This window comes from Phoenix dactylifera, chromosome 13, assembly GCF_051530095.1.
Source record: "Phoenix dactylifera cultivar Ajwa chromosome 13, Ajwa_hap1_PhDact_Kaust_v1.1, whole genome shotgun sequence".
Taxonomy (NCBI): Eukaryota; Viridiplantae; Streptophyta; class Magnoliopsida; order Arecales; family Arecaceae; genus Phoenix; species Phoenix dactylifera.
Window position 1 is genome coordinate 17762976 of NC_143202.1, and position 20655 is coordinate 17783630.

Consider the following 20655-nt stretch of genomic DNA (forward strand, 5'->3'; position numbering starts at 1 on the left):
ATCCTCCAATTTGGTCTCCTTTCAAGTATCCATTACACAGGCTAAATAAGTCTTATACTCCTTTCTTAATGCCTTCCTAGCTTTCAGGGCAGAAATTAAATGTAATGATGAATTACATTACACGGGTGCATCGCTTTGAAAGAACCCTGGTTCTTCAGGTATCTAGAATATCACTCTTTTACTGTAGCAGTCAATATGAGTGTGGTACTGAGACATCCAGCCTATTCCCAAAATGATGTCAAAGTCTTGCATGTCAAGTTATATAAGATTTGTCGCTAACTCTCCTACCCCTATTTGAATTATGCAATTTTTGCACTAATGTCAACAATTACTGTTTTCTATAAGGGTGTAGGAACATACAATGGTTCTTCTAGTTTCTCAAGTATGCAGTGTAATTATCTAGAAAAACTAACTGAAATAAAGGAATGCATAGAGCCAGAATCGAACAAAATAGAGGCATCAACAAAGCTGACTGGTAATATACCTGTCACCACCCGGTCATTGGCACTGGCATCTTGGTGGGTCAGTGCAAAACTCGAGCATTGCTTCTTGGCCTCTGGTCACCAGGTACAGGAGGTCTGAGCTCATTCCTCCTCTTGTATGGGCAATCACGTGCCAGGTGTCCAGTCCGCCCACAACTATAACATGCCCCCGCTCTCCTCATATAGGGCCCACTATGGGATCTGCTAGAGTAAGTGCGGGCCCTGGGCTTCTTTTGAATTGGAGTGCCCCTGAAATTCCATGGCCTGCTACTCTGACTTCCAGCTGATCTGGATCTCATCAGATCAGCCCTTTCTCATCAGATCTTTTCAATTCAGCCTCCACTTTCAAGGCTCTGTCCAAAATATCCTTATAGCTGGTAATTAACTGTAAAGACGTCCGGGACCTGATCTCGTATCTAAGCCCCTGTTCGAACCGGTTGGCTCTACTCGTATCGTCCTCCATGAACCGGGGGCAAAATCGACCCAGCTCATTGAACCTATTGGCATAATCCAAGACAGTCATATGCTCGGACTGAGTCAGCGATAGAAACTCATTTTGCTTCATTTGCCTGACTGAGTCCAAAATGTACTGAGTATAAAATACCCTCTTAAAATCTCTCCAGGCCATTCCGTTGACCTCATATGCTGTCTCCATAGTAGTCCACCAAAACTCAGCACTCCCCTTTAGCATAGAGATAGCTAATTTGACTTTTACCTCCTCGGAAAATTAGAGTAACTGATACATCTTCTCCATTTTTCGGATCCAGGTCTCAGCTGTCATGAGATTGGATCCACCATCAAACATCAGTGGATTCAGCCTACGGAACCTCTCGTAATAGGAATCCATCGGCTGTACAGGTTGGGCAGCCAACTGCATCTGCTGCTGTTGCTAAAGCAGTTGTGCCATTAACTGGTACACTCCTGCCAGGTCTGCCTGGGTTGCTACGGAGTGTGGAGTGGTTTGTGAAATTGATTGGCTGTCAGGGTCCGGAGAAGGTACCCTTATTTCCCTTTCATCCTCCATGTTGCTTACGACTACCTAGCAGTCAAGAATTTATGATGAGTTTACATAAATTATTTCTTAGCATAGCAAAAATAGCAAAAACCATCAGAGGGATAACATAGTTATATCATGATTAATCTGAGAATCAACAATATTCACCTTCTCTTATTAACAAAAGTCTTCATTATTGAAAAATCTAATCTCCCATCACAGTCAATATTTTTGACCAATTTAAATTGACTCGATCCACTATACTTTCGCTGCACAACTCTGATCAATATTCTCCAAATTTATTAATTGATTTTCTATCAAAATACAAATCTTGATTGTAAACTGAAATGATATAAAATTTTGTCTCAAGTAGAGCCAAAAAAAAAGAACTCTTAAGTCTCATTCCCAAATATATATACTGAATTGTAAATTCCTCATAAAAATAACATACAGAAAAATTCTATGCTCCATAGTATAATCCTATACTTAATCCTGACTCACTCTATTGCTCTGACAGGACTCTTCTTAACCTTTGCTCTGATACCAAGCTGTCACGACCCCCACCCCGCTTCCGGCGGACGGCCGCGACGGTCCTAGGGTGCGGGTAGGCATAAGGCCACCAGCCACCACGTAGAACCCTACTTATCATAATCATCAATAAATTTCTGAAAATTTTGGCATGATATATGCACAAAATAATCACCTTTTTTTTCTATATTTACTATATCAATACATACAACAACTCTACGTGTCAGAGCAGCAATCACATAACCTGCTACAATATAAACCTGGACAAGATATCGCAATACATCATCACAGGCACATAACTGTTCTGCACATATATATATATACACCTGCTTCCCAATCCATCCATGGTCAACCCATATCCACAATAATATCTATGACTGTAACTATACATTATGTACAACAGAAGGTTTATATTACACCAAAATGTATAAACCTCTATCTACATTATACTATGGAGCGGTACAACCAACAGGTAATCTCTAATCCTGCTCCTCTCTAAACGACATCTGCCCTGCAACAAAAATATCAAACTGGGGAGTGAGTATATGAATATTCAATGAGTGGAGTAGAGAGTACTATGCACATGAGACAAGAATAATCATGGCTCAAGGTGAAATCTCAAGAGCATATGAGCAGTCATCGATAATAGGGTGCATAAAACTCAACATAAGAAATATGGAGTAAATCATCACAGTATCACCACAATCACAATTAACTCATCTGGAGCATATATAGAATAATCAAATAAAAATGAATGATACATCATGAATATGCTCAACAGGTTATAACACTGAAATATGCAAATCAGGGTGTCAATATGCGAAGTCATTACTAGGCAGCTGTCGGAAGGTGGGTCTTACGCCTCAGGCGAACAACAACAACTCCCTACTGTCACATGCATATGCAGGATAAGATACCATACTGATAATGTAAATGCTGGCCAGTATCCAGAACAGAAATCCATAGAAACCCTTGAGAATCACCTCACATCTGAATACTATTAGCACCTCGCGGGAATGCTACATCCGCGGGAAGCCATACTGCACCTCGCAGGGTCTTACTATGCCCAGCAGCAAGCAGATATATAAGTCGCAGGACCGGCCGATCCTACGTCTAGGGTCGTGACCCCCCAGGAAGGAACTGGGCTCCGTCCACCCAGAAGGCTACTATGTGCACACAGGCCGATGTCTAACCCCATCGACTATAGGTGTCCTATAGATACTGCCAAGCCATGCATAAGTGTCATAATGCACCCTCCCAATACTCTACTAAAAAGAAGTATGATCAAGACTACCACTCACTCGACCACGACCCAATCATAAACTAACATCAGGGTTAGGAGTGAGGGGTCAAGGGAGTGCAATGCAACTCAATATACCACTGAAAATGCTCTACAAGTCTTTGAATAGAGGAAATGAAATCAATTTATAAAAGAAGTTGTTGCTGGTGGTCCAAACCGAGAACGATTGGCACAGCGGTGTGAACGGGGTTCCCTTTGAGTTGCTTTGGTTGCGCTCCGCCCTCCGCCGTGAAACCTGCAAGCAAGCCTCGCACCACCACCGGGGTAGTGGGGGCCCTCCGACGATCAAGTCAGAGGAGATCGAAGGAGAAGGAGAAAGAGAAGGTAGCAGGTGAGATGATACTCTGGAAGATATATCTTACCCTCCCCCTTCCCCCCCAGCCTCATATATATCAGGCTGGGGGGTTTTTTCGGGGATTCGTCATCGTGTGGCACGATGGGGCTGCCACTGACATGGCCGTTACAGGGCGTCGTGGGGCAGCGCTGGGTACAGCCATGGCAGGGCATAGTGGAGCTCCGCTTTGTACGGCTGTTACAGGGGATCGTGGGGCAGCGCCGGATACGGCCGTTGCAGGGAGTAGTGGAGCAGGGGGCCGCGACGTGCCTCAGAGGAACAGTCTGTTGTTGTCGAGAGATTGCCGACTCGGGGTCGGATTGCTGGATCAAGGGGCAGCCGACTCGGGGTCGGGCTGCGGAGCCGAAGATATCCGACCCGAGGTCGGATTGCTGGATCAAGGGGCAGCCGACTCGGGGTCGGGCTGCGGAGCCGAAGATATCCGACCCGAGGTCGGATTGCTGGATCAAGGGGCAGCCGACTCGGGGTCGGGCTGCGGAGCCGAAGATATCCGACCCGAGGTCGGATTGCTGGATCAAGGGGCAGCCGACTCGGGGTCGGGCTACGGAGCCGAAGATATCCGACCCGAGGTCGGATTGCTGGATCAAGGGGCAGCCGTAGTCTTCCTGGGCGCGCGTGCCGGTCACGTGGGGCATGGTGGCTAAGTTCTCCCGTAACAGTAGCCCCCCACTCCCGAGCCTGGAACCAGGAGGGGAACGGGTGAAGGGAGTGATGCTTCGAGATTGCCGCCATCCCTCGGAAAGGCGCGCGCGCTCCGAGCTTCCCGCCTTCTTTATGGCGTATGGCAGTTGTCGCTGATCTGGCGGTCTGCGGATTTCGGCGGACATCCTTCCTTAATGGCGTCGATTCGCCTTTGGGGCGCGAACAAACTTTCGGCAGCCAGGCGTCCTCTGGCGTCACCGAGGCGTCACCCGCCTTTCCGCCTATTTAACCGGGGGCCCTCCCCCGTCCGCCTTTCTCTTCACAGGCATCTTCAAGTTTCTCCCTTGTGCCGCTGCCGTTGCCGCCGAACTGTTCGTTCGCTCCTCCTTTGACGCTCTCGGAGCCGTTCTTCCTTCCTTTCCGGTGAGTTGCCCCACTCTTCAATTTAGGGCTCTCCGTACTTTCTCCTTTCGTGTTAGTGTACTCCAGTCGTTCCGGTGCCTTCCCCCCTCTTGACTCCGTCCTGACCGTAGGTTCACTGGCCATTAGGGATGGACGAAGTAAGGGCGGACCACATTCAGTCGGAGCTGGTCCCTGAAGACCTAGATAGGTTCGTGGCCCGGTACCACCTTCCCGAAGCCTGCTACATTACGCTCCCGGGGCCTGAGGAGAGGATGTCCCATCCTCCTCCAGAGAAGGTCGCCATCAATGAGGACATCCTTCGGGCTGGGTTCCGCTTTCCCCCCTCGGACTTAGTCGTGCAGGTGCTTCGAGGTTTAAGAGTGGCGCCGACGCAACTGGTGCCGAACTCATGGCGCACCCTGACGGCCTTCCAGGTTCTCTGCCGCATGCATGAGGTTTCCGCCACCCTGAATGTCTTTTGGGAATGCTACGGCCTGAACGGCCACCCCCGGGACAGAGGGTGGTGGTGCTTCGCGGCGCGGCGAGGGTGCGGCCTCGTCAAGGATGCTCCTTCCTCCATTCACGGCTGGAAGGAGCGTTTCTTTTTCATTGACGTAGATCCCTCTTGGGGAATCGGGACAACCTGGGAGACGCCGATGAAGTCCCCGATCGGCTTATCGAGGTTGTCGAGGGAGGAGTCCGATGGCGTTGCCGTCTTGAGGGGGCTGGTTGCCGAGGGCCAGCTTCCCCCGGTGGCCCGCCTTATTTCCGAGGATGCCTTGGTGAACGTCGGTCTGAGCTCGGTCCCCGCCGACCGTGAGCCCGCCACCACTTCTTTTTTTTGTATGTTGGCGTTTTGCCATGTTGTATGGGTCTCGGCCCTGGTGCAACGAAAGTTAATGCAAACAGAGTGTTTCCTCATTTCACTTTCATCCTTCCTCTTTTTAACTCTCGGTAGCGCCTCGCCGACTCCTGACTCTTGAAGTTCCTCCGGCGCTAGGCCAGGCATCCGAGGGTTAGGCCTCAGAAAATTCATCCGGCGCTAGGCCAGGCATCCGAGGGTTAGGCCTCAGGAAATTCTTCCGGCGCTAGGCCAGGCATCCGAGGGTTAGGCCTCAGGAAATTCATCCGGCGCTAGGCCAGGCATCCGAGGGTTAGGCCTCAGGAAATTCTTCCGGCGCTAGGCCAGGCATCCGAGGATTAGGCCTCAGGAAATTCTTCCGGCGCTAGGCCAGGCATCCGAGGGTTAGGCCTCAGGAAATTCATCCGGCGCTAGGCCAGGCATCCGAGGGTTAGGCCTCAGGAAATTCTTCCGGCGCTAGGCCAGGCATCCGAGGATTAGGCCTCAGAAAATTCTTCCGGCGCTAGGCCAGGCATCCGAGGATTAGGCCTCAGGAAATTCTTCCGGCACTAGGCCAGACATCCGAGGGTCAGGCCTCAGGAAATTCATCCGGCACTAGGCCAGGCATCCGAGGGTTAGGCCTCAGGAAATTCTTCCGGCGCTAGGCCAGGCATCCGAGGGTTAGGCCTCAGGAAATTCCGCTCGTTGGTCGGCCAAGGCTGGCGCAAGCCGAGGCGACCGGTCGGGGCTTCAGGCTAGTTTGCCCCCGGGATGGTCATCGGGTTAGCCTGGCATCCGAGGGCCGAGCCTCGGGGAATTCCGCTCATTGGTCGGCCAAGGCTGGCGCAAGCCGAGGCGACCGGTCGGGGCTTCAGGCTAGTCTGCTCCCGGGATGATCATCGGGTTAGCCTGGCATCCGAGGGCCGAGCCTCGGGAAATTCCGCTCGTTGGTCGGCCAAGGCTGGCGCAAGCCGAGGTGACCGGTCGGGGCTTCAGGCTAGTCTGCTCCCGGGATGATCATCGGGTTAGCCTGGCATCCGAGGGCCGAGCCTCGAGAAATTCCGCTCGTTGGTCGGCCAAGGCCGGCGCAAGCCGAGGCGACCGGTCGGGGCTTCAGGCTAGTCTGCTCCCGGGATGATCATCGGGTTAGCCTGGCATCCGAGGGCCGAGCCTCGGGAAATTCCGCTCGTTGGTCGGCCAAGGCTGGCGCAAGCCGAGGTGACCGGTCGGGGCTTCAGGCTAGTCTGCTCTCGGGATGATCATCGGGTTAGCCTGGCATCCGAGGGCCGAGCCTCGGGAAATTCCGCTCGTTGGTCGGCCAAGGCTGGCGCAAGCCGAGGCGACCGGTCGGGGCTTCAGGCTAGTCTGCTCCCGGGATGATCATCGGGTTAGCCTGGCATCCGAGGGCCGAGCCTCGGAAAATTCCGCTCATTGGTCGGCCAAGGCTGGCGCAAGCCGAGGCGACCGGTCGGGGCTTCAGGCTAGTCTGCTCCCGGGATGATCATCGGGTTAGCCTGGCATCCGAGGGCTGAGCCTCGGGGAATTCCGCTCATTGGTCGGCCAAGGCTGGCGCAAGCCGAGGCGACCGGTCGGGGCTTTAGGCTAGTCTGCTCTCGGGATGATCATCGGGTTAGCCTGGCATCCGAGGGCCGAGCCTCGAGAAATTCCGCTCGTTGGTCTGCCAAGGCTGGCGCAAGCCGAGGTGACCGGTCGGGGCTTCAGGCTAGTCTGCTCCCGGGATGATCATCGGGTTAGCCTGGCATCCGAGGGCCGAGCCTCGGGAAATTCCGCTCGTTGGTCGGCCAAGGCTAGCGCAAGCCGAGGCGACCGGTCGGGGCTTCAGGCTAGTCTGCTCCCGGGATGATCATCGGGTTAGCCTGGCATCCGAGGGCTGAGCCTCGGAAAATTCCGCTCGTTGGTCGGCCAATGCTGGCGCAAGCCGAGGCGACCGGTCGGGGCTTCAGGCTAGTCTGCTTCCGGGATGATCATCGGGTTAGCCTGGCATCCGAGGGCCGAGCCTCGGAAAATTCCGCTCGTTGGTCGGCCAAGGCTGGCGCAAGCCGAGGCGACCGGTCGGGGCTTCAGGCTAGTCTGCTCCCGGGATGATCATCGGGTTAGCCTGGCATCCGAGGGCTGAGCCTCGGGGAATTCCGCTCATTGGTCGGCCAAGGCTGGCGCAAGCCGAGGCGACCGGTCGGGGCTTCAGGCTAGTCTGCTCCCGGGATGATCATCGGGTTAGCCTGGCATCCGAGGGCCGAGCCTCGGAAAATTCCGCTCGTTGGTCTGCCAAGGCTGGCGCAAGCCGAGGTGACCGGTCGGGGCTTCAGGCTAGTCTGCTCCCGGGATGATCATCGGGTTAGCCTGGCATCCGAGGGCCGAGCCTCGGAAAATTCCGCTCGTTGGTCGGCCAAGGCTGGCGCAAGCCGAGGCGACCGGTCGGGGCTTCAGGCTAGTCTGCTCCCGGGATGATCATCGGGTTAGCCTGGCATCCGAGGGCTGAGCCTCGGAAAATTCCGCTCGTTGGTCGGCCAAGGCTGGCGCAAGCCGAGGTGACCGGTCGGGGCTTCAGGCTAGTCTGCTCCCGGGATGATCATCGGGTTAGCCTGGCATCCGAGGGCCGAGTCTCGGGAAATTCCGCTCGTTGGCCACGCGCCTGTCGCTTGCCGCTCGACGGGATTTCTCCGTGGCCAGCTACGATCGTGTTTCTCCTATTCTCCAAGCGTCGCCTGGGGAACACCAGAAGGGTATTAAATGCTAATTGAGGCGTTACCTGGGAAATCGGATCGCCAGTTGCTGCTTGCAAGGAGTGTCAGTTAAGCGGCCGCGATACGCGCGCTCTTCGAGGCGGATGCGGCCTGGGCGCGAGCGGAGATACGTGGGCCGTGGGATACACACCGCCCGGAGTGTCCTGCATGAAGAATGCAATTAAGGAGAACGACGCTTAGGAGATCGTGGGAGGATACGCCTCGAGAGCTGGAACGGCTCCGGATTCGGTGCGCCCGCCTTTATTGGAGCCACCCGCATCGAACGACCGGGGGGCCACAGTTTGGCTATAAATATAAGTGCAGGTGCGGTGGAGCCTCCCAAGCCGGAGCTATTCAGGTTGCCATGGATCGTGGACCTCCTCTCCGGCGTGTGGCTGGGAAACCCCTACCGGAGGAACGGGAGGCGCGCCCCTCGCGACTTCCGCCAACTAGCCGTTTCATCTGGGATCAACAAGGAGGTTCTCCCCGGCGGAACTCCGCTTTAGGCGTTTCATCCGGGATCACATCCCCCCTCCTTTCAGCCCCGCCTCCCGATTGAGCTCTGCGCCAGATGCTTCATCCGGGATCGCGCCTCCTCGCGCTCTTCTCCCTTGTATTCCTTCCCTCCCCTTCTCCTGGGGAGGACCGGAATATCCCTTGGAGGTGGCGTTCCTCTGGAGGCAGCGGGAACTTCTTCTGCGGCGGCTCCTCATCTTTTTCGTGAGGCGTCGATGGCGCCTCCGGGGGGAAGCACCCACGCCCGGTGGGATTGCAGCTGCTTCGGATGGAGGGTTCGGGATCCCAGATCTTCAGCTCCACGGAGTCTCCACCTCTTCCTTGTTTTCTTTACTCCCCAATTCCCCTCTGGGAATTCTTTGTAATCACACGAACACACCATTGTAACCAGGAATTATTGAAATGAAAAGAATTGTACATTTTTCGAACTGTCTTCCTGGCTTTGTCGTTCTACTGGTAATACGCCCGCAGGTTAGCGGAATTCCAGCTCCTCGGAATTTCTCGACCATCTAGGGCCTCCAACTGGTAGGAGCCAGGTCGGTTTACCCAGCGAACCCTATACGGGCCTTCCCAATTTGGCGCCAGCTTCCCACCTTCCGCGGGTTGAGATGCTTTGGCTCGCCTTAGCACCAGATCTCCGATTCTGAAAAGTTTCGGTCGGACCTTGGAGTTATAATATCGGGCCACCCTCCGCTGATACATCGCCATCCGAACCTGCGCCATTTCTCTTGCTTCTTCCAAGAGGTCCAGGTTCCCTCGGAGTTGCTCCGAATTGGCCTCGGGTCGGTGCGCGGCCACCCGGGGCGAGGGGAGTCCGAGCTCCACGGGAACAACCGCTTCCGTGCCATAGGTTAGGCTGAAAGGTGTCTCTCCGGTAGGGGTCCGATGCGTGGTCCGATACGCCCAAAGGACATTCTCGAGTTCTTCGACCCAAGCTTGCCCCGTCCGACCGATTCGCGCCTTAATTCCTTGGAGGATTGTCCGATTTGTGACCTCGGCCTCACCGTTGGTTTGGGGATGCGACACAGATGTGAACCGATGCTCGATCCCGAACTCCTCGCAGAAATCACGGAAATGCTTGTTGTCGAACTGTCGACCATTATCCGAGATGAGGACTCGGGGTACCCCAAATCGGACAATGATGTTTTTCTTCACGAACTTCCGGACTTGCGCCTCCGTGATAGTGGCCAGCGGCTCTGCCTCCACCCACTTGGTGAAGTAGTCGATTGCAACAATCAAGAATTTCCGCTGGGCTGAAGCGACGGGGAATGGTCCGAGGATATCCATTCCCCACTGTGCGAAGGGCCAGGGTGCGGTGATTGGTGCCAAGGGGACAGAAGGGACTCTCTGGACGTTGGCGTGGCGCTGGCAGGCGTCGCATTTCCGTACATGATCCTTTGAGTCCTCCAACAAGGTAGGCCAATAATAGCCTTGCCTCATGATCTTGTGCGCCAAGGACCTAGCCCCCAAGTGCGATCCGCAAACGCCCTCGTGGACTTCGCCGAGGACGTAGGCCGCCTCCGAGGGGCGGAGGCACCTTAAGAGGGGGGCGGTAAACGAGGCCCGATACAGCCTCCCTTCATAGAGTACGTAGTGGGCGGACTTCTTGACAAGTCGCCGAGCTTGATCTTCGTCTTCAGGGAGGATCCCTTCGGCGAGGTAGGCGACGAGCGGGTCCATCCAAGACGGCTCCGGATCAATCGCCATCACCGCTCCAGCCTCGCCGATGCTCGGGGCCTCCAGGGTCTCCAGGTAGATTGCCCTCGACAAGTTGTGCGCCTCTGCGCTCACCAAGCGGGACAACCTGTCGGCCCTAGCATTTTCGCTTCTGGGGACCTGCTGGATGTCGACACTGCCGAGATCGGGAATGAGTGCTTGCACCTTCCGGACGTAGTTCTGCATGGTCGGGCTCCGGGCCTCGAACTCCCCACGGACCTGCCCGACCACCAGCTGGGAGTCGGTGAAGACCTTCAAACGCCGGATGCCGAGCTCCCTGGTGAGTTTGAGTCCCGTGACTAGGGCCTCGTACTCCGCCTCGTTGTTGGTCACTGGAAATCCAAATCTCAAGGCATACTCGGCTATCACTCCATCAGGACTGGTAAGGACCAGCCTGGCTCCTCCACCCTCGGGGTTCGACGACCCATCGATGTGAAGCGTCCAGGTCGGGAGGTCGAGGCTGGGCGTTTCCGGCGGTCTAGGTTCCGCCTCCTGCACCGTGCACTCAGCGAGGAAATCCGCGAGCACCTGGGCCTTGATGGCGGGTCGAGGCTGGTAGCGGATGTCGAACTCACCGAGTTCTATTGCCCACTTCACCAGCCGTCCCGCATTCCCGGGGTTGCTGAGGATCTGTCGTAGTGGTTGATCAGTTAAGAGGGTGACAGAATGGGCCTGGAAATAGGGGCGGAGTCTCCTGGTCGCGGTCAGCAGCGCGAAGGCGATCTTCTCAGCCTTCGTATACCGCGTCTCGGCATCCCGTAGGACCCGGCTGATGTAGTACACGGGCTTCTGGAGCTTTGCCTCTTTTCGAACCAGCACCGCACTGACCGCGGTTGGGGAGACCGCCAGATAGAGGTAGAGCATCTCCCCTTCTTGCGGCTTGGACAGTAGGGAAGGAGACGCCAGGTATTCCTTGAGCTGGTCGAATGCTGCTTGACATTCGGCCGTCCAGAGGAAGTCTTTCGGGCGTTTTAACACCTTGAAGAATGGTTGGCAGCGTTCGGCCGATTTTGCCACAAATCGTCCAAGCGCGGCGACCCTTCCAGCGAGCTCCTGAACCTCCTTTACTTTGGTCGGAGGGGACATACCTTGGATGGCCTTGATTTTGTCCGGATTGGCTTCGATACCCCGCTGGTTGACAATGAAACCGAGGAACCTCCCGGCCGAAGCGCCGAAGGCGCACTTCGCTGGGTTCAGCTTCATGCGAAACTTCCGCAAGGTGGTGAAAGTCTCCTCCAAATCCGCGATGTGCTGGTCTGCATGGCGGCTCTTCACCAGCATATCGTCCACGTACACCTCCATGTTCCGGCCGATTTGCTCTTTGAAGATTTTGTTGACGAGGCGCTGGTAAGTAGCGCCAGCATTCTTCAGACCGAAGGGCATTACCTTGTAGCAGTACAGCCCCCGGTCTGTTATAAAGGCAGTTTTCTCCTCGTCCTGTGGGGCCATCATTATCTGGTTGTAACCGGAGAAGGCGTCCATGAAAGACAGCAGCTGATATCCGGAAGTCGCGTCGACCAGTTGGTCTATTCGCGGAAGCGGAAAGCTATCCTTAGGGCACGCCTTGTTCAGGTCGGTATAGTCGACGCACATCCTCCACTTCCCGCTCGCCTTCCGGACAAGTACAACATTTGCCAGCCACTCGGGGTAGCTTACCTCCCTTATGAATCCTGCCTCCAAGAGCTTGTCTACCTCCTGGTCGACCACCCGGATCCGATCTGGGGCACAGTGTCTCTTCTTCTGCTTTATTGGTCGGTGGGTCGGGTCGACGTTGAGGGCGTGAGAAATGACCTCCGGGTCGATCCCAGGTACATCGGCCGCCGACCAGGCAAATACATCGGTATTGGCTCGGAGGAATTCCACCAACCGGGCCCGAGCTCCCGGATCGAGATTGGCGCCGACCCGGACCGCCCGGTCGGGGCGGCCTTCCTCGAGGGGGACTTCGACCACACCCTCGGCCGGCTCCCCCTGCCGCAAGGCCACCTCGTCTCTGGCATCAAGGGACTCGACGCTTAGGGCTTCCACGGGCTTCTTCTCTTTGAGGGTTGCTAGAAAACATTGCCGTGCGGTCGGTTGGTCACCTCGGACCTCTCCGATCCCGACCGCCGTGGGGAACCGCATGAGCAAGTGGTACGTGGAGACCACCGCGCGAAGGGCGTTCAGCCCGGGTCGCCCGAGGATAGCGTTGTAGGCCGAGGGAACACGGACGACCAAGAACCCGAGTCGCACCATGGCTTCTGCGGGTGCGACGCCCGCAGTCACAGGCAGCTCAACGACACCTTCCGCCGGGACAGCGTCACCGGTGAATCCTACGAGGGGGGTGGACATTTTGTGCAACAACTGTCTGGACAAGCTCATCTTTTGGAAGGCCTCGTAAAACAAAATATCAGCTGAGCTTCCACTATCCACAAGAACACGCCTTACATCATAGTTTGCCATAGTGAGGGAGATCACCATGGCATCATCGTGGGGAGTCTGAACCCCCTTTACATCCTCATCAGAAAAGGTGATTACATTGCCGACCCTCTGCCTCTTTACGACGGCCGTCCCTGACGCTTCCGTCGAGCCCCCTGCGTTCCTCACGGGCCGAGAGCAGCCCCCAGTGATAGTGTGGATCACGCCCGCAACGGGTCGATTCTGCTCCCGAGGCTCCGGAGGAGCCGAGTCGGCCGGACGCGGGTCTGCGGGGGGACGTCGGTCGCTCACATATCGACCGAGACGCCCCCGACGGATAAGAGCCTCGATCTCGTCCCGAAGCTGGAAGCAGTCCTCTGTGTCGTGGCCGTGGTCTCGGTGGTACTCACAGTACGCCCGGGAGGGCCTCTTTCCAGGGATCCTTCGTATCTGTCTCGGGGCCGGGAGGTCCTCCCGCCCCTTGATCTCCATAAGGATCTGGGCCCGGGGAGTCAGGAGAGGGGTGTACCGGTTGAAACGTCGGGGCGGAGAATGAGGGCATGGGGCGCCGTGGTTCTTCGCCGGCGACGGGCTTCTGCGCCGACGCTGGGGCGTCGGGCTCCTCCTCTGGCGTGCCTCTTTCCGCCTTTTCTTCCCAAGCTTTGGAGGGATCTCGGCAGCCTCCTTGATCCGGTGGGCGGCCGCCTCCTCGGCGTCCGCATACTGGTTCGCCCGGGACAACAGCTCTGGGAAGCTCCGCGGCAGGCGTTTGTCCAGGGAGAAGGTGAGCCTGCCCTTCCGGAAGCCACGCTTCAGGGCTGAAAGAGCTACCTCCTAACTCAGGTTCCGGACCTCCAGCGTAGCCCTGTTGAAGCGGGTAAGATAATCCCGCAGGCTTTCTCCCTCGTTTTGCCGGACGTCAAAGAGGGAGTCGGAGACCAGTCGCCGCCGGCTACTGACGGCGAAATGAGTGATGAAGAGGCGAGTGAACTGGTCGAAAGACCGGATTGAGTCAGCCTCCAGCCCGGCGAACCACGCCCTCGCCGGGCCACGGAGGGTTGCCGGGAAGGCCTTGCAGAGAAGGAGATCTGATGCTCCGTGGAGGAGCATAAGGGTCCTGAAACTCTCGACGTGATCCCGCGGGTCTGCCGCCCCGTCATAGGGCTCGATCGCCGGCATTTTGAACCCCGGGGGATTCGGGGTCCGCAGGATCCTCGAGGCAAGCGCCGGCTGGGAGGAGATCTCTAAGTCGGCGAAGGAATCTTTGGAATGGCCCTTCAGGACCTGGAGTTGTCGGTGGAGATCGTCCACCCGCCGGTCCAGGGAGCGCGACCGGTGGGTGGGAGACAAGGAGCGGCGAGTGGGGGACCGACTGGAGCGCGGGTTCCTCGAGGACTGGGGGGTCTGGGAACGCGCCCGGGCCCGCCTCTCGTACCCCGCGCAGCTCCGATAGGAAGGTCCCGGCAGAATAGACCGTGCTCGAGAATCCTCCTCGCGCCGGCGCTCCTCCCCATAGGAGAGGAAGGAGCGCGGGTTGAGGAGGACAGGCGAGCGCTCAGGGAGCAGTGGCTCCTGAGCCCGCTGCGGCGCCCGGGACATCGCACCCTACAGATTCTGCACCGCCTCCGCGAGGGTGCGAACCTGCTGGGCTAGCTGGTCGAACTGGGCGGCTTCGACCGTCTGAATGGGCGGTGGGGTGGTGGAGTGTTGCTGAGAGTGTGTTGGAGATGCAGCGGCCTCCCGGCCGGAGGCGCGAGAGGCCCCGCGACCAGAAGCATTGGAAGCTCCACGACCACCTCGCCGTGCCATTACGATCGCTCTGAGATCCGGCCCTCCTTCTAGCGCCAACTGTTGCTGGTGGTCCAAACCGAGAACGATTGGCACAGCGGTGTGAACGGGGTTCCCTTTGAGTTGCTTTGGTTGCGCTCCGCCCTCCGCCGTGAAACCTGCAAGCAAGCCTCGCACCACCACCGGGGTAGTGGGGGCCCTCCGACGATCAAGTCAGAGGAGATCGAAGGAGAAGGAGAAAGAGAAGGTAGCAGGTGAGATGATACTCTGGAAGATATATCTTACCCTCCCCCTTCCCCCCCAGCCTCATATATATCAGGCTGGGGGGTTTTTCCGGGGATTCGTCATCGTGTGGCACGATGGGGCTGCCACTGACATGGCCGTTACAGGGCGTCGTGGGGCAGCGCTGGGTACAGCCATGGCAGGGCATAGTGGAGCTCCGCTTTGTACGGCTGTTACAGGGGATCGTGGGGCAGCGCCGGATACGGCCGTTGCAGGGAGTAGTGGAGCAGGGGGCCGCGGCGTGCCTCAGAGGAACAGTCTGTTGTTGTCGAGAGATTGCCGACTCGGGGTCGGATTGCTGATCAAGGGGCAGCCGTAGTCTTCCTGGGCGCGCGTGCCGGTCACGTGGGGCATGGTGGCTAAGTTCCCCCGTAACAGAAGTCATTTCACAATTCGGAACCAATTTGACTACTCTTCTACCCCTTGTAATTCCTCTCAATGTTCCCTCAAATGCATATACAAAATAATCAAGCATGGAGAAACAAGATTATAGAGTAATCTACTATAATATCAATCAATATGCTCAAGTGGAATCAATTAATACTTGGCGACATTCATGAAAATAAATTAAGAATGCTTATGGTGCAAAGTACATGACTCCCACTCACCTGCCAATCCGGCACGGTCCTGATACACCTCCAAAACTTTACGGTAGGCAGTAGGGGGCTTCTTCTTCTTGCTCAGTAGGGGGCTTCTTCTTCTTGCTCCCTAACTTCTTGCCTAACTGAAACATACATTAATCATGCTCTTAGTCTTGTATCAAGGGCCTATTATCTATGTATCAATCATAACATATAAAGCTTTAGTTGACTCAACTCCCCCCTTCACTAAATCTTCCTTTTTTCTATTAATTAACTTGCTATTTATGTGTATTTTGATGCAGGAGCATCTCACTCACACCTTGGGCCATTGCTGTTGGGACAAGGTGCGATAAAAATTGAATCTTTTCTCTTTCTAAAATTTTTCTGAATCCCGAGCCGTCTCCGACTTCCCGAATCGACTCCGCTGAGCTCGAGTCGACCCCAATCTGCCCCGAGTCGACTCCAGTTGACCTCGAGTCGACTCCGGCGCATTTTGAGGCGACTCCCATCATTTTTCTCACCCTCTTCATCTCGGATGAACAGTAACCCGGACTGACATCCGGTTACTTCACCCTGGATTCGACCCACTTTCCAAACTCCAATTTTTATGAAATTTATACATAATATTCTACACTCATAGGGGTTTCCAGAATGGTGACATGTATCACCATCGGAGGCCGATTGACCTCCGAAACAATTCACTGAAGTTAGAACTTCGACACAGGTTTTCCGTAGTCCCGAAAAACCTTGTCGAAATCTGACTCCTCTTTTAACCTCCTCTAAAACTGTTATCTACCCTTTCTATAGCCTAAATTATCTAGAATACTAGTTAGGGATGGGGTATTTACCTTTTTTCTTCTGAAAACTGGGGTCTTTGCATGAAGGGGAAGGAGACCTACGCTTTTTTCTTCAGCTGGCAGGGCAACCGGGGCTCCCTTCCACCTCAAATCCCCTTCCTCTTTCTTCTTTTTCTTCTTTTTTTTTTTTAATTTCTTCACCGCCTGAGACAACTCCCTTTCCTTCTCTCTGTGTCTCTCTCTCTGTTTAAATCCCACCACCACAGCACAAACCCCCCATTTAAATCACATCAAGCACTGTTCACCCTTTGTTTAAAATTATTAAATTTTTATTTTGCCCCTAACACTTCAACGCATCTACTGTTATGCCATTAACTTTTGATTCCTTCCAATTTTACCCCTTATATCAATTTTAAGGACTATTCTATCCTTCTTTATATGGAAATTTTTTTTTTGGGGGGTTATTACATACAACCTATAAGATGCTACCTTAAATATTAAAAAATTTCAAAATGACTCAAATGACAAAGTGCTTAGAAGGATAAAACATCGATGCTTAGAACCAAGAAGGGCAGTATCATCCCGAACTGCCTGGTTCGGGACATATCGAACCATACCGGGGACAAACCGGCATGGTTCCTTCTCTTGGTTTAAGAAATGTGGTGACAGAGGAGGAGAGGGAGAAGGAGAGAGAGGAAGGGAGGGAGAGGGAGGAAGGGAGGGGGAGAGAGAGGTCAAGAGAGATTCCCATCACTTGGAAAGAGGGAGAGAGGGCTTTCGAGCCCTTCTTGTTTCGTTTCGAATAGTGATCCCCTATTTGGAAACAATTCGAAACATGGGATCCTTTATTATTTCTACCATTTTTGAACTAAAGTTGGTAGATAGTTTGTCAACTTGCTACAATGAAGTCGGCAGATGGTTTGTTAATTTTAGTTCAAAAACAGCAAAAAAAAAATAACAATTCACCTTTGGAACAGCATGATACGGATCCGTACTGTACTGTTCTAGCAACTGACCGATACAGGTCCTGATATTAGTTCAACAAAACTTGCTTAGAACTTCTTGCTTGTGTTGAAATCTGAAGTCATATCTTGTCTTTAGTTTGGTGTGAGGATCCCCTTTTGATAGCTCCCTCAAGTATCTTTAAAGAAACTCCCTGGTAGCTTTGTTCATGCATACTAACTTTGGGTAGTTAATTCTAGCAATAACTACCCCTTAATGGTGGTTTCTGTATATGATATCCTGGTAGTTATCCTCATCTAATTTTTTTAGGCTGTGCTTTTCAAGAGAAACGTCTTATATGTAGCTTTATTTGCATCAATGCCTCTTGTCAGTCTCTAAAATGCGATGTGACTGCTAGGTCATCTAGACAATCACTCATAAAACCGTTTTTTATTTCCTTTTTTCTTGTTAGTTATCTCCATATCTAACTTCCTTTACCTTTTCCCTTTAACTGACTCCTCTCATACAACATTTTTTGCATCGGTAATACCTATCAAATCCATCAAGTCATATAGACAGTCTATTAAAAGACATTTTAATCAAAATCAACAATATTGTTTGGTGATCATTTGATTAGGTGATTTACAATTGTTTCTTCGAGTTATTAGTATGTCATCTTTGATTCTTCGAGGCAAGGTTTTAAATACTGGTGGGACGACAGGGCATCCCACCATCTCAAGTATCGTAATAGGAAATCGTCTTGAGCATTTGGACAGGACGAGTCAGCAAATGGACCTTGATGGGACACTCACAATGCCAAGTGTTTGTATGCAGGGCATTCTGTTTCATAGAAAAATTAGGACGACCCTGTCCATGGTATTTTAAACCTTGCTTTGAGGCTTATGCCCTGGCTAGATTTGATATATTCAAGAATTCTTTTTGTTGCAAAAAGAATTTTAATAACATATGATGCCAGCTCTAGGAGAAAATTCTTTTATTAAAGTTATTTGGAGGAAATTCTTTTCTGCTCTCCCCACATCAAGAGTGCACATCCCTTTAGACCATTTAGCATGTGAAAAGGATGAAAGCTAAGTTGAGATCAATTTGGGATCAACTAGTCATTAATCTCATTGGACCTTTTATAAGGAAAGAATTTCCAGAGTTTTCCTAGAAGGATTTCAACCGCTAATTCAATTAGCTCTTTCTCAAAGATTTGGTCTGTTCTCATTTGCAACAAAGATGGGCATTACATTCTTTCTACATGGGAGAAGTTGTCCCACTGCTTATGTTATACCTGGTTTATCAATTTATTGTCAACTTTCCCTCTCTAGCCACTATGTCTCCTCACTCCCTCTATCCTTTATAACTCCCTTTCGTTCTCTGTACACTTTTTTAAGTTCTTTAATAAATGAATGATTTTTTTTTCTTGGCGAAAAAAGGAAATCATTTAAATATATTGCATAGGAAGAAGAAAATAAAAATTACACAAGGCTCTTGCTCTCCTGTGCTCCAACTTCCACCCTCTTGGTCCCCCATGTTCCATTCCTGGGCTATCCTGCTGGATCGTGCAGGAAGCTCCCAAACAGGCCCTTACAAGTTTCAATCCCAAATGTTTTGACATGAAGCGAAATGGGAAGGAGAAAAACTGAATTAAAAATTCTCCTTAACAATCTTGATATAATCACTCCATTTCTTGATACAATACACCCTTCTATTTGTTTTTTGATAGGAAGAGATGAAATAGTCTCAAAATAGGAGTTCTTTACAAATATCCTTAACTCAAATTTGTAGCTATTTACCAAATTGACCTCAACATGAAAGACTAGTGACGACGATCCACTTAAAAATCAGTTTCTAGGTCATTTTGCTATGATTTTTATATGTCTCTTACATGGTAATAAGATATTTTGTTTACTTGATCACATTTCCCAATTCTTGCATTAGGTTCTTTTCTCAATTATCATTTCCCATTTCTTGCTGTCATATTGTTTCCTGCGTCAGTTCCCCTAACAACAACTTTGGGTATGACATCTTTAGTTTTTCCTTTATATCTGTCATTTATGCTATAACCTAAATATTCCAAGTTGAGTTGGTCATGTTGGTAAACATGGTAACAAGATCAAATTCTTACTGATTGATGCCTTGTAAAATTCATGAACCATCTATTCAAGGTTCATATCTAACTATTTTAGCTTGAATCCAGGACTGGGACTCACAGAATGGAACACAGATTGCATCGGAGCTGTGTGGTTTTGTTACTATTCTGTCAGGTACTTTCCTCCTTCATAAGACGAAGGATATGGGCAGCTCTGTCACCACGGAGCCAACTAGGTTGGCTGAATCTGAACTTCAAAACCAGTAAACATCTGTGCCATCATGCTTCTAAGATTGTTGCTATTCACCAAGTCTTACCTTTTGGGGTTATTCTTTGGGATCTTTGGCGTCCCGATACTCATGCCTACCAGTATATACAACTCTCTGCATGGACTTCGATCTTGAAAATAGTAAGAAACTCAGATGTCTACATTCAAAATAATGATGGGGTTCATATTGGCTTGTAGATGCACTTTGAGGCCAGACTTTCTTCAAGGATCTTGACATGCTTTTGTTGTTTTCAAGAACCATGAGGCAAAACTCAGATTCCTTGAGGAGAGCTTTTACTGATCACATGCTTTGCTATAATGGATAAACAATTCTGTTCTACTGAAAAGAAGAAAAATTGATGTACATATGACCTTCTTCTTTCTTTCTTTCTTTCTTTCTTTTTGCTGTAAGGATGAATGCTTACTTCCCATTTGCATCATAGAAGAGCGGCTTCATTAGTCCATCCACATCGTTAATTATCATGAATCAATTCAAGTACTACATTTTCTTTCCAAGATCCATTGATTGTATACAGGTGGATAATTGAAAGGCTGCCCTTGGGATGCATTGATAACCATCTGAGAACATTCTGAAGTACCATCTTATGTGTATTAACAAAAGAGACCCCAAGTGATGCATCCCTTTTTACTAGAAGTCATAGTTCATATTATTTATCCATTTGTTTTATCAAGTCCAGCTCCATCTAATTAGACAATGTCTATGAACCTATGGTACTTAGCTTTGGCTTTTAGAGAAGTTTGGATTTTCTACACTGTGTGTTTTGCATTGTAGGGGGTTGTACAGCTCTCGATAGCTGTTAGATCATTCTATTATGGAGATGGATCATAGTGGTAGGATGCCAAACAGCTATCCATCTCCATGAAGGGATAACATGCTACCTATTGAGAGTAGTGCAACCCCGTATAGTGCAAAACATGCACCGCAGAGCATCCCAGCTTCTTTTGGAGAACCTGTTTGCAGCATAGT

At 52.1% G+C, this 20655-nt stretch overlaps 1 protein-coding gene across 6 annotated transcripts in view; it reads left to right on the forward strand.

Moving 5' to 3' along the window:
* LOC103707132 (putative magnesium transporter NIPA2) overlaps window positions 1–20189 on the forward strand; it is a 45371-nt gene extending 25182 nt beyond the window's left edge. For all 6 annotated transcript variants that reach the window (XM_089926888.1, XM_089926886.1, XM_089926891.1 and 3 more), the window contains one exon: window positions 19508–20189. In XM_089926888.1, the coding sequence (XP_089783014.1) occupies window positions 19508–19666 (159 nt within the window). In that variant the 3' untranslated portion in view covers window positions 19667–20189. The remainder of the gene's footprint in view (window positions 1–19507) is intronic.
* Window positions 20190–20655: the final 466 nt, after the last annotated feature.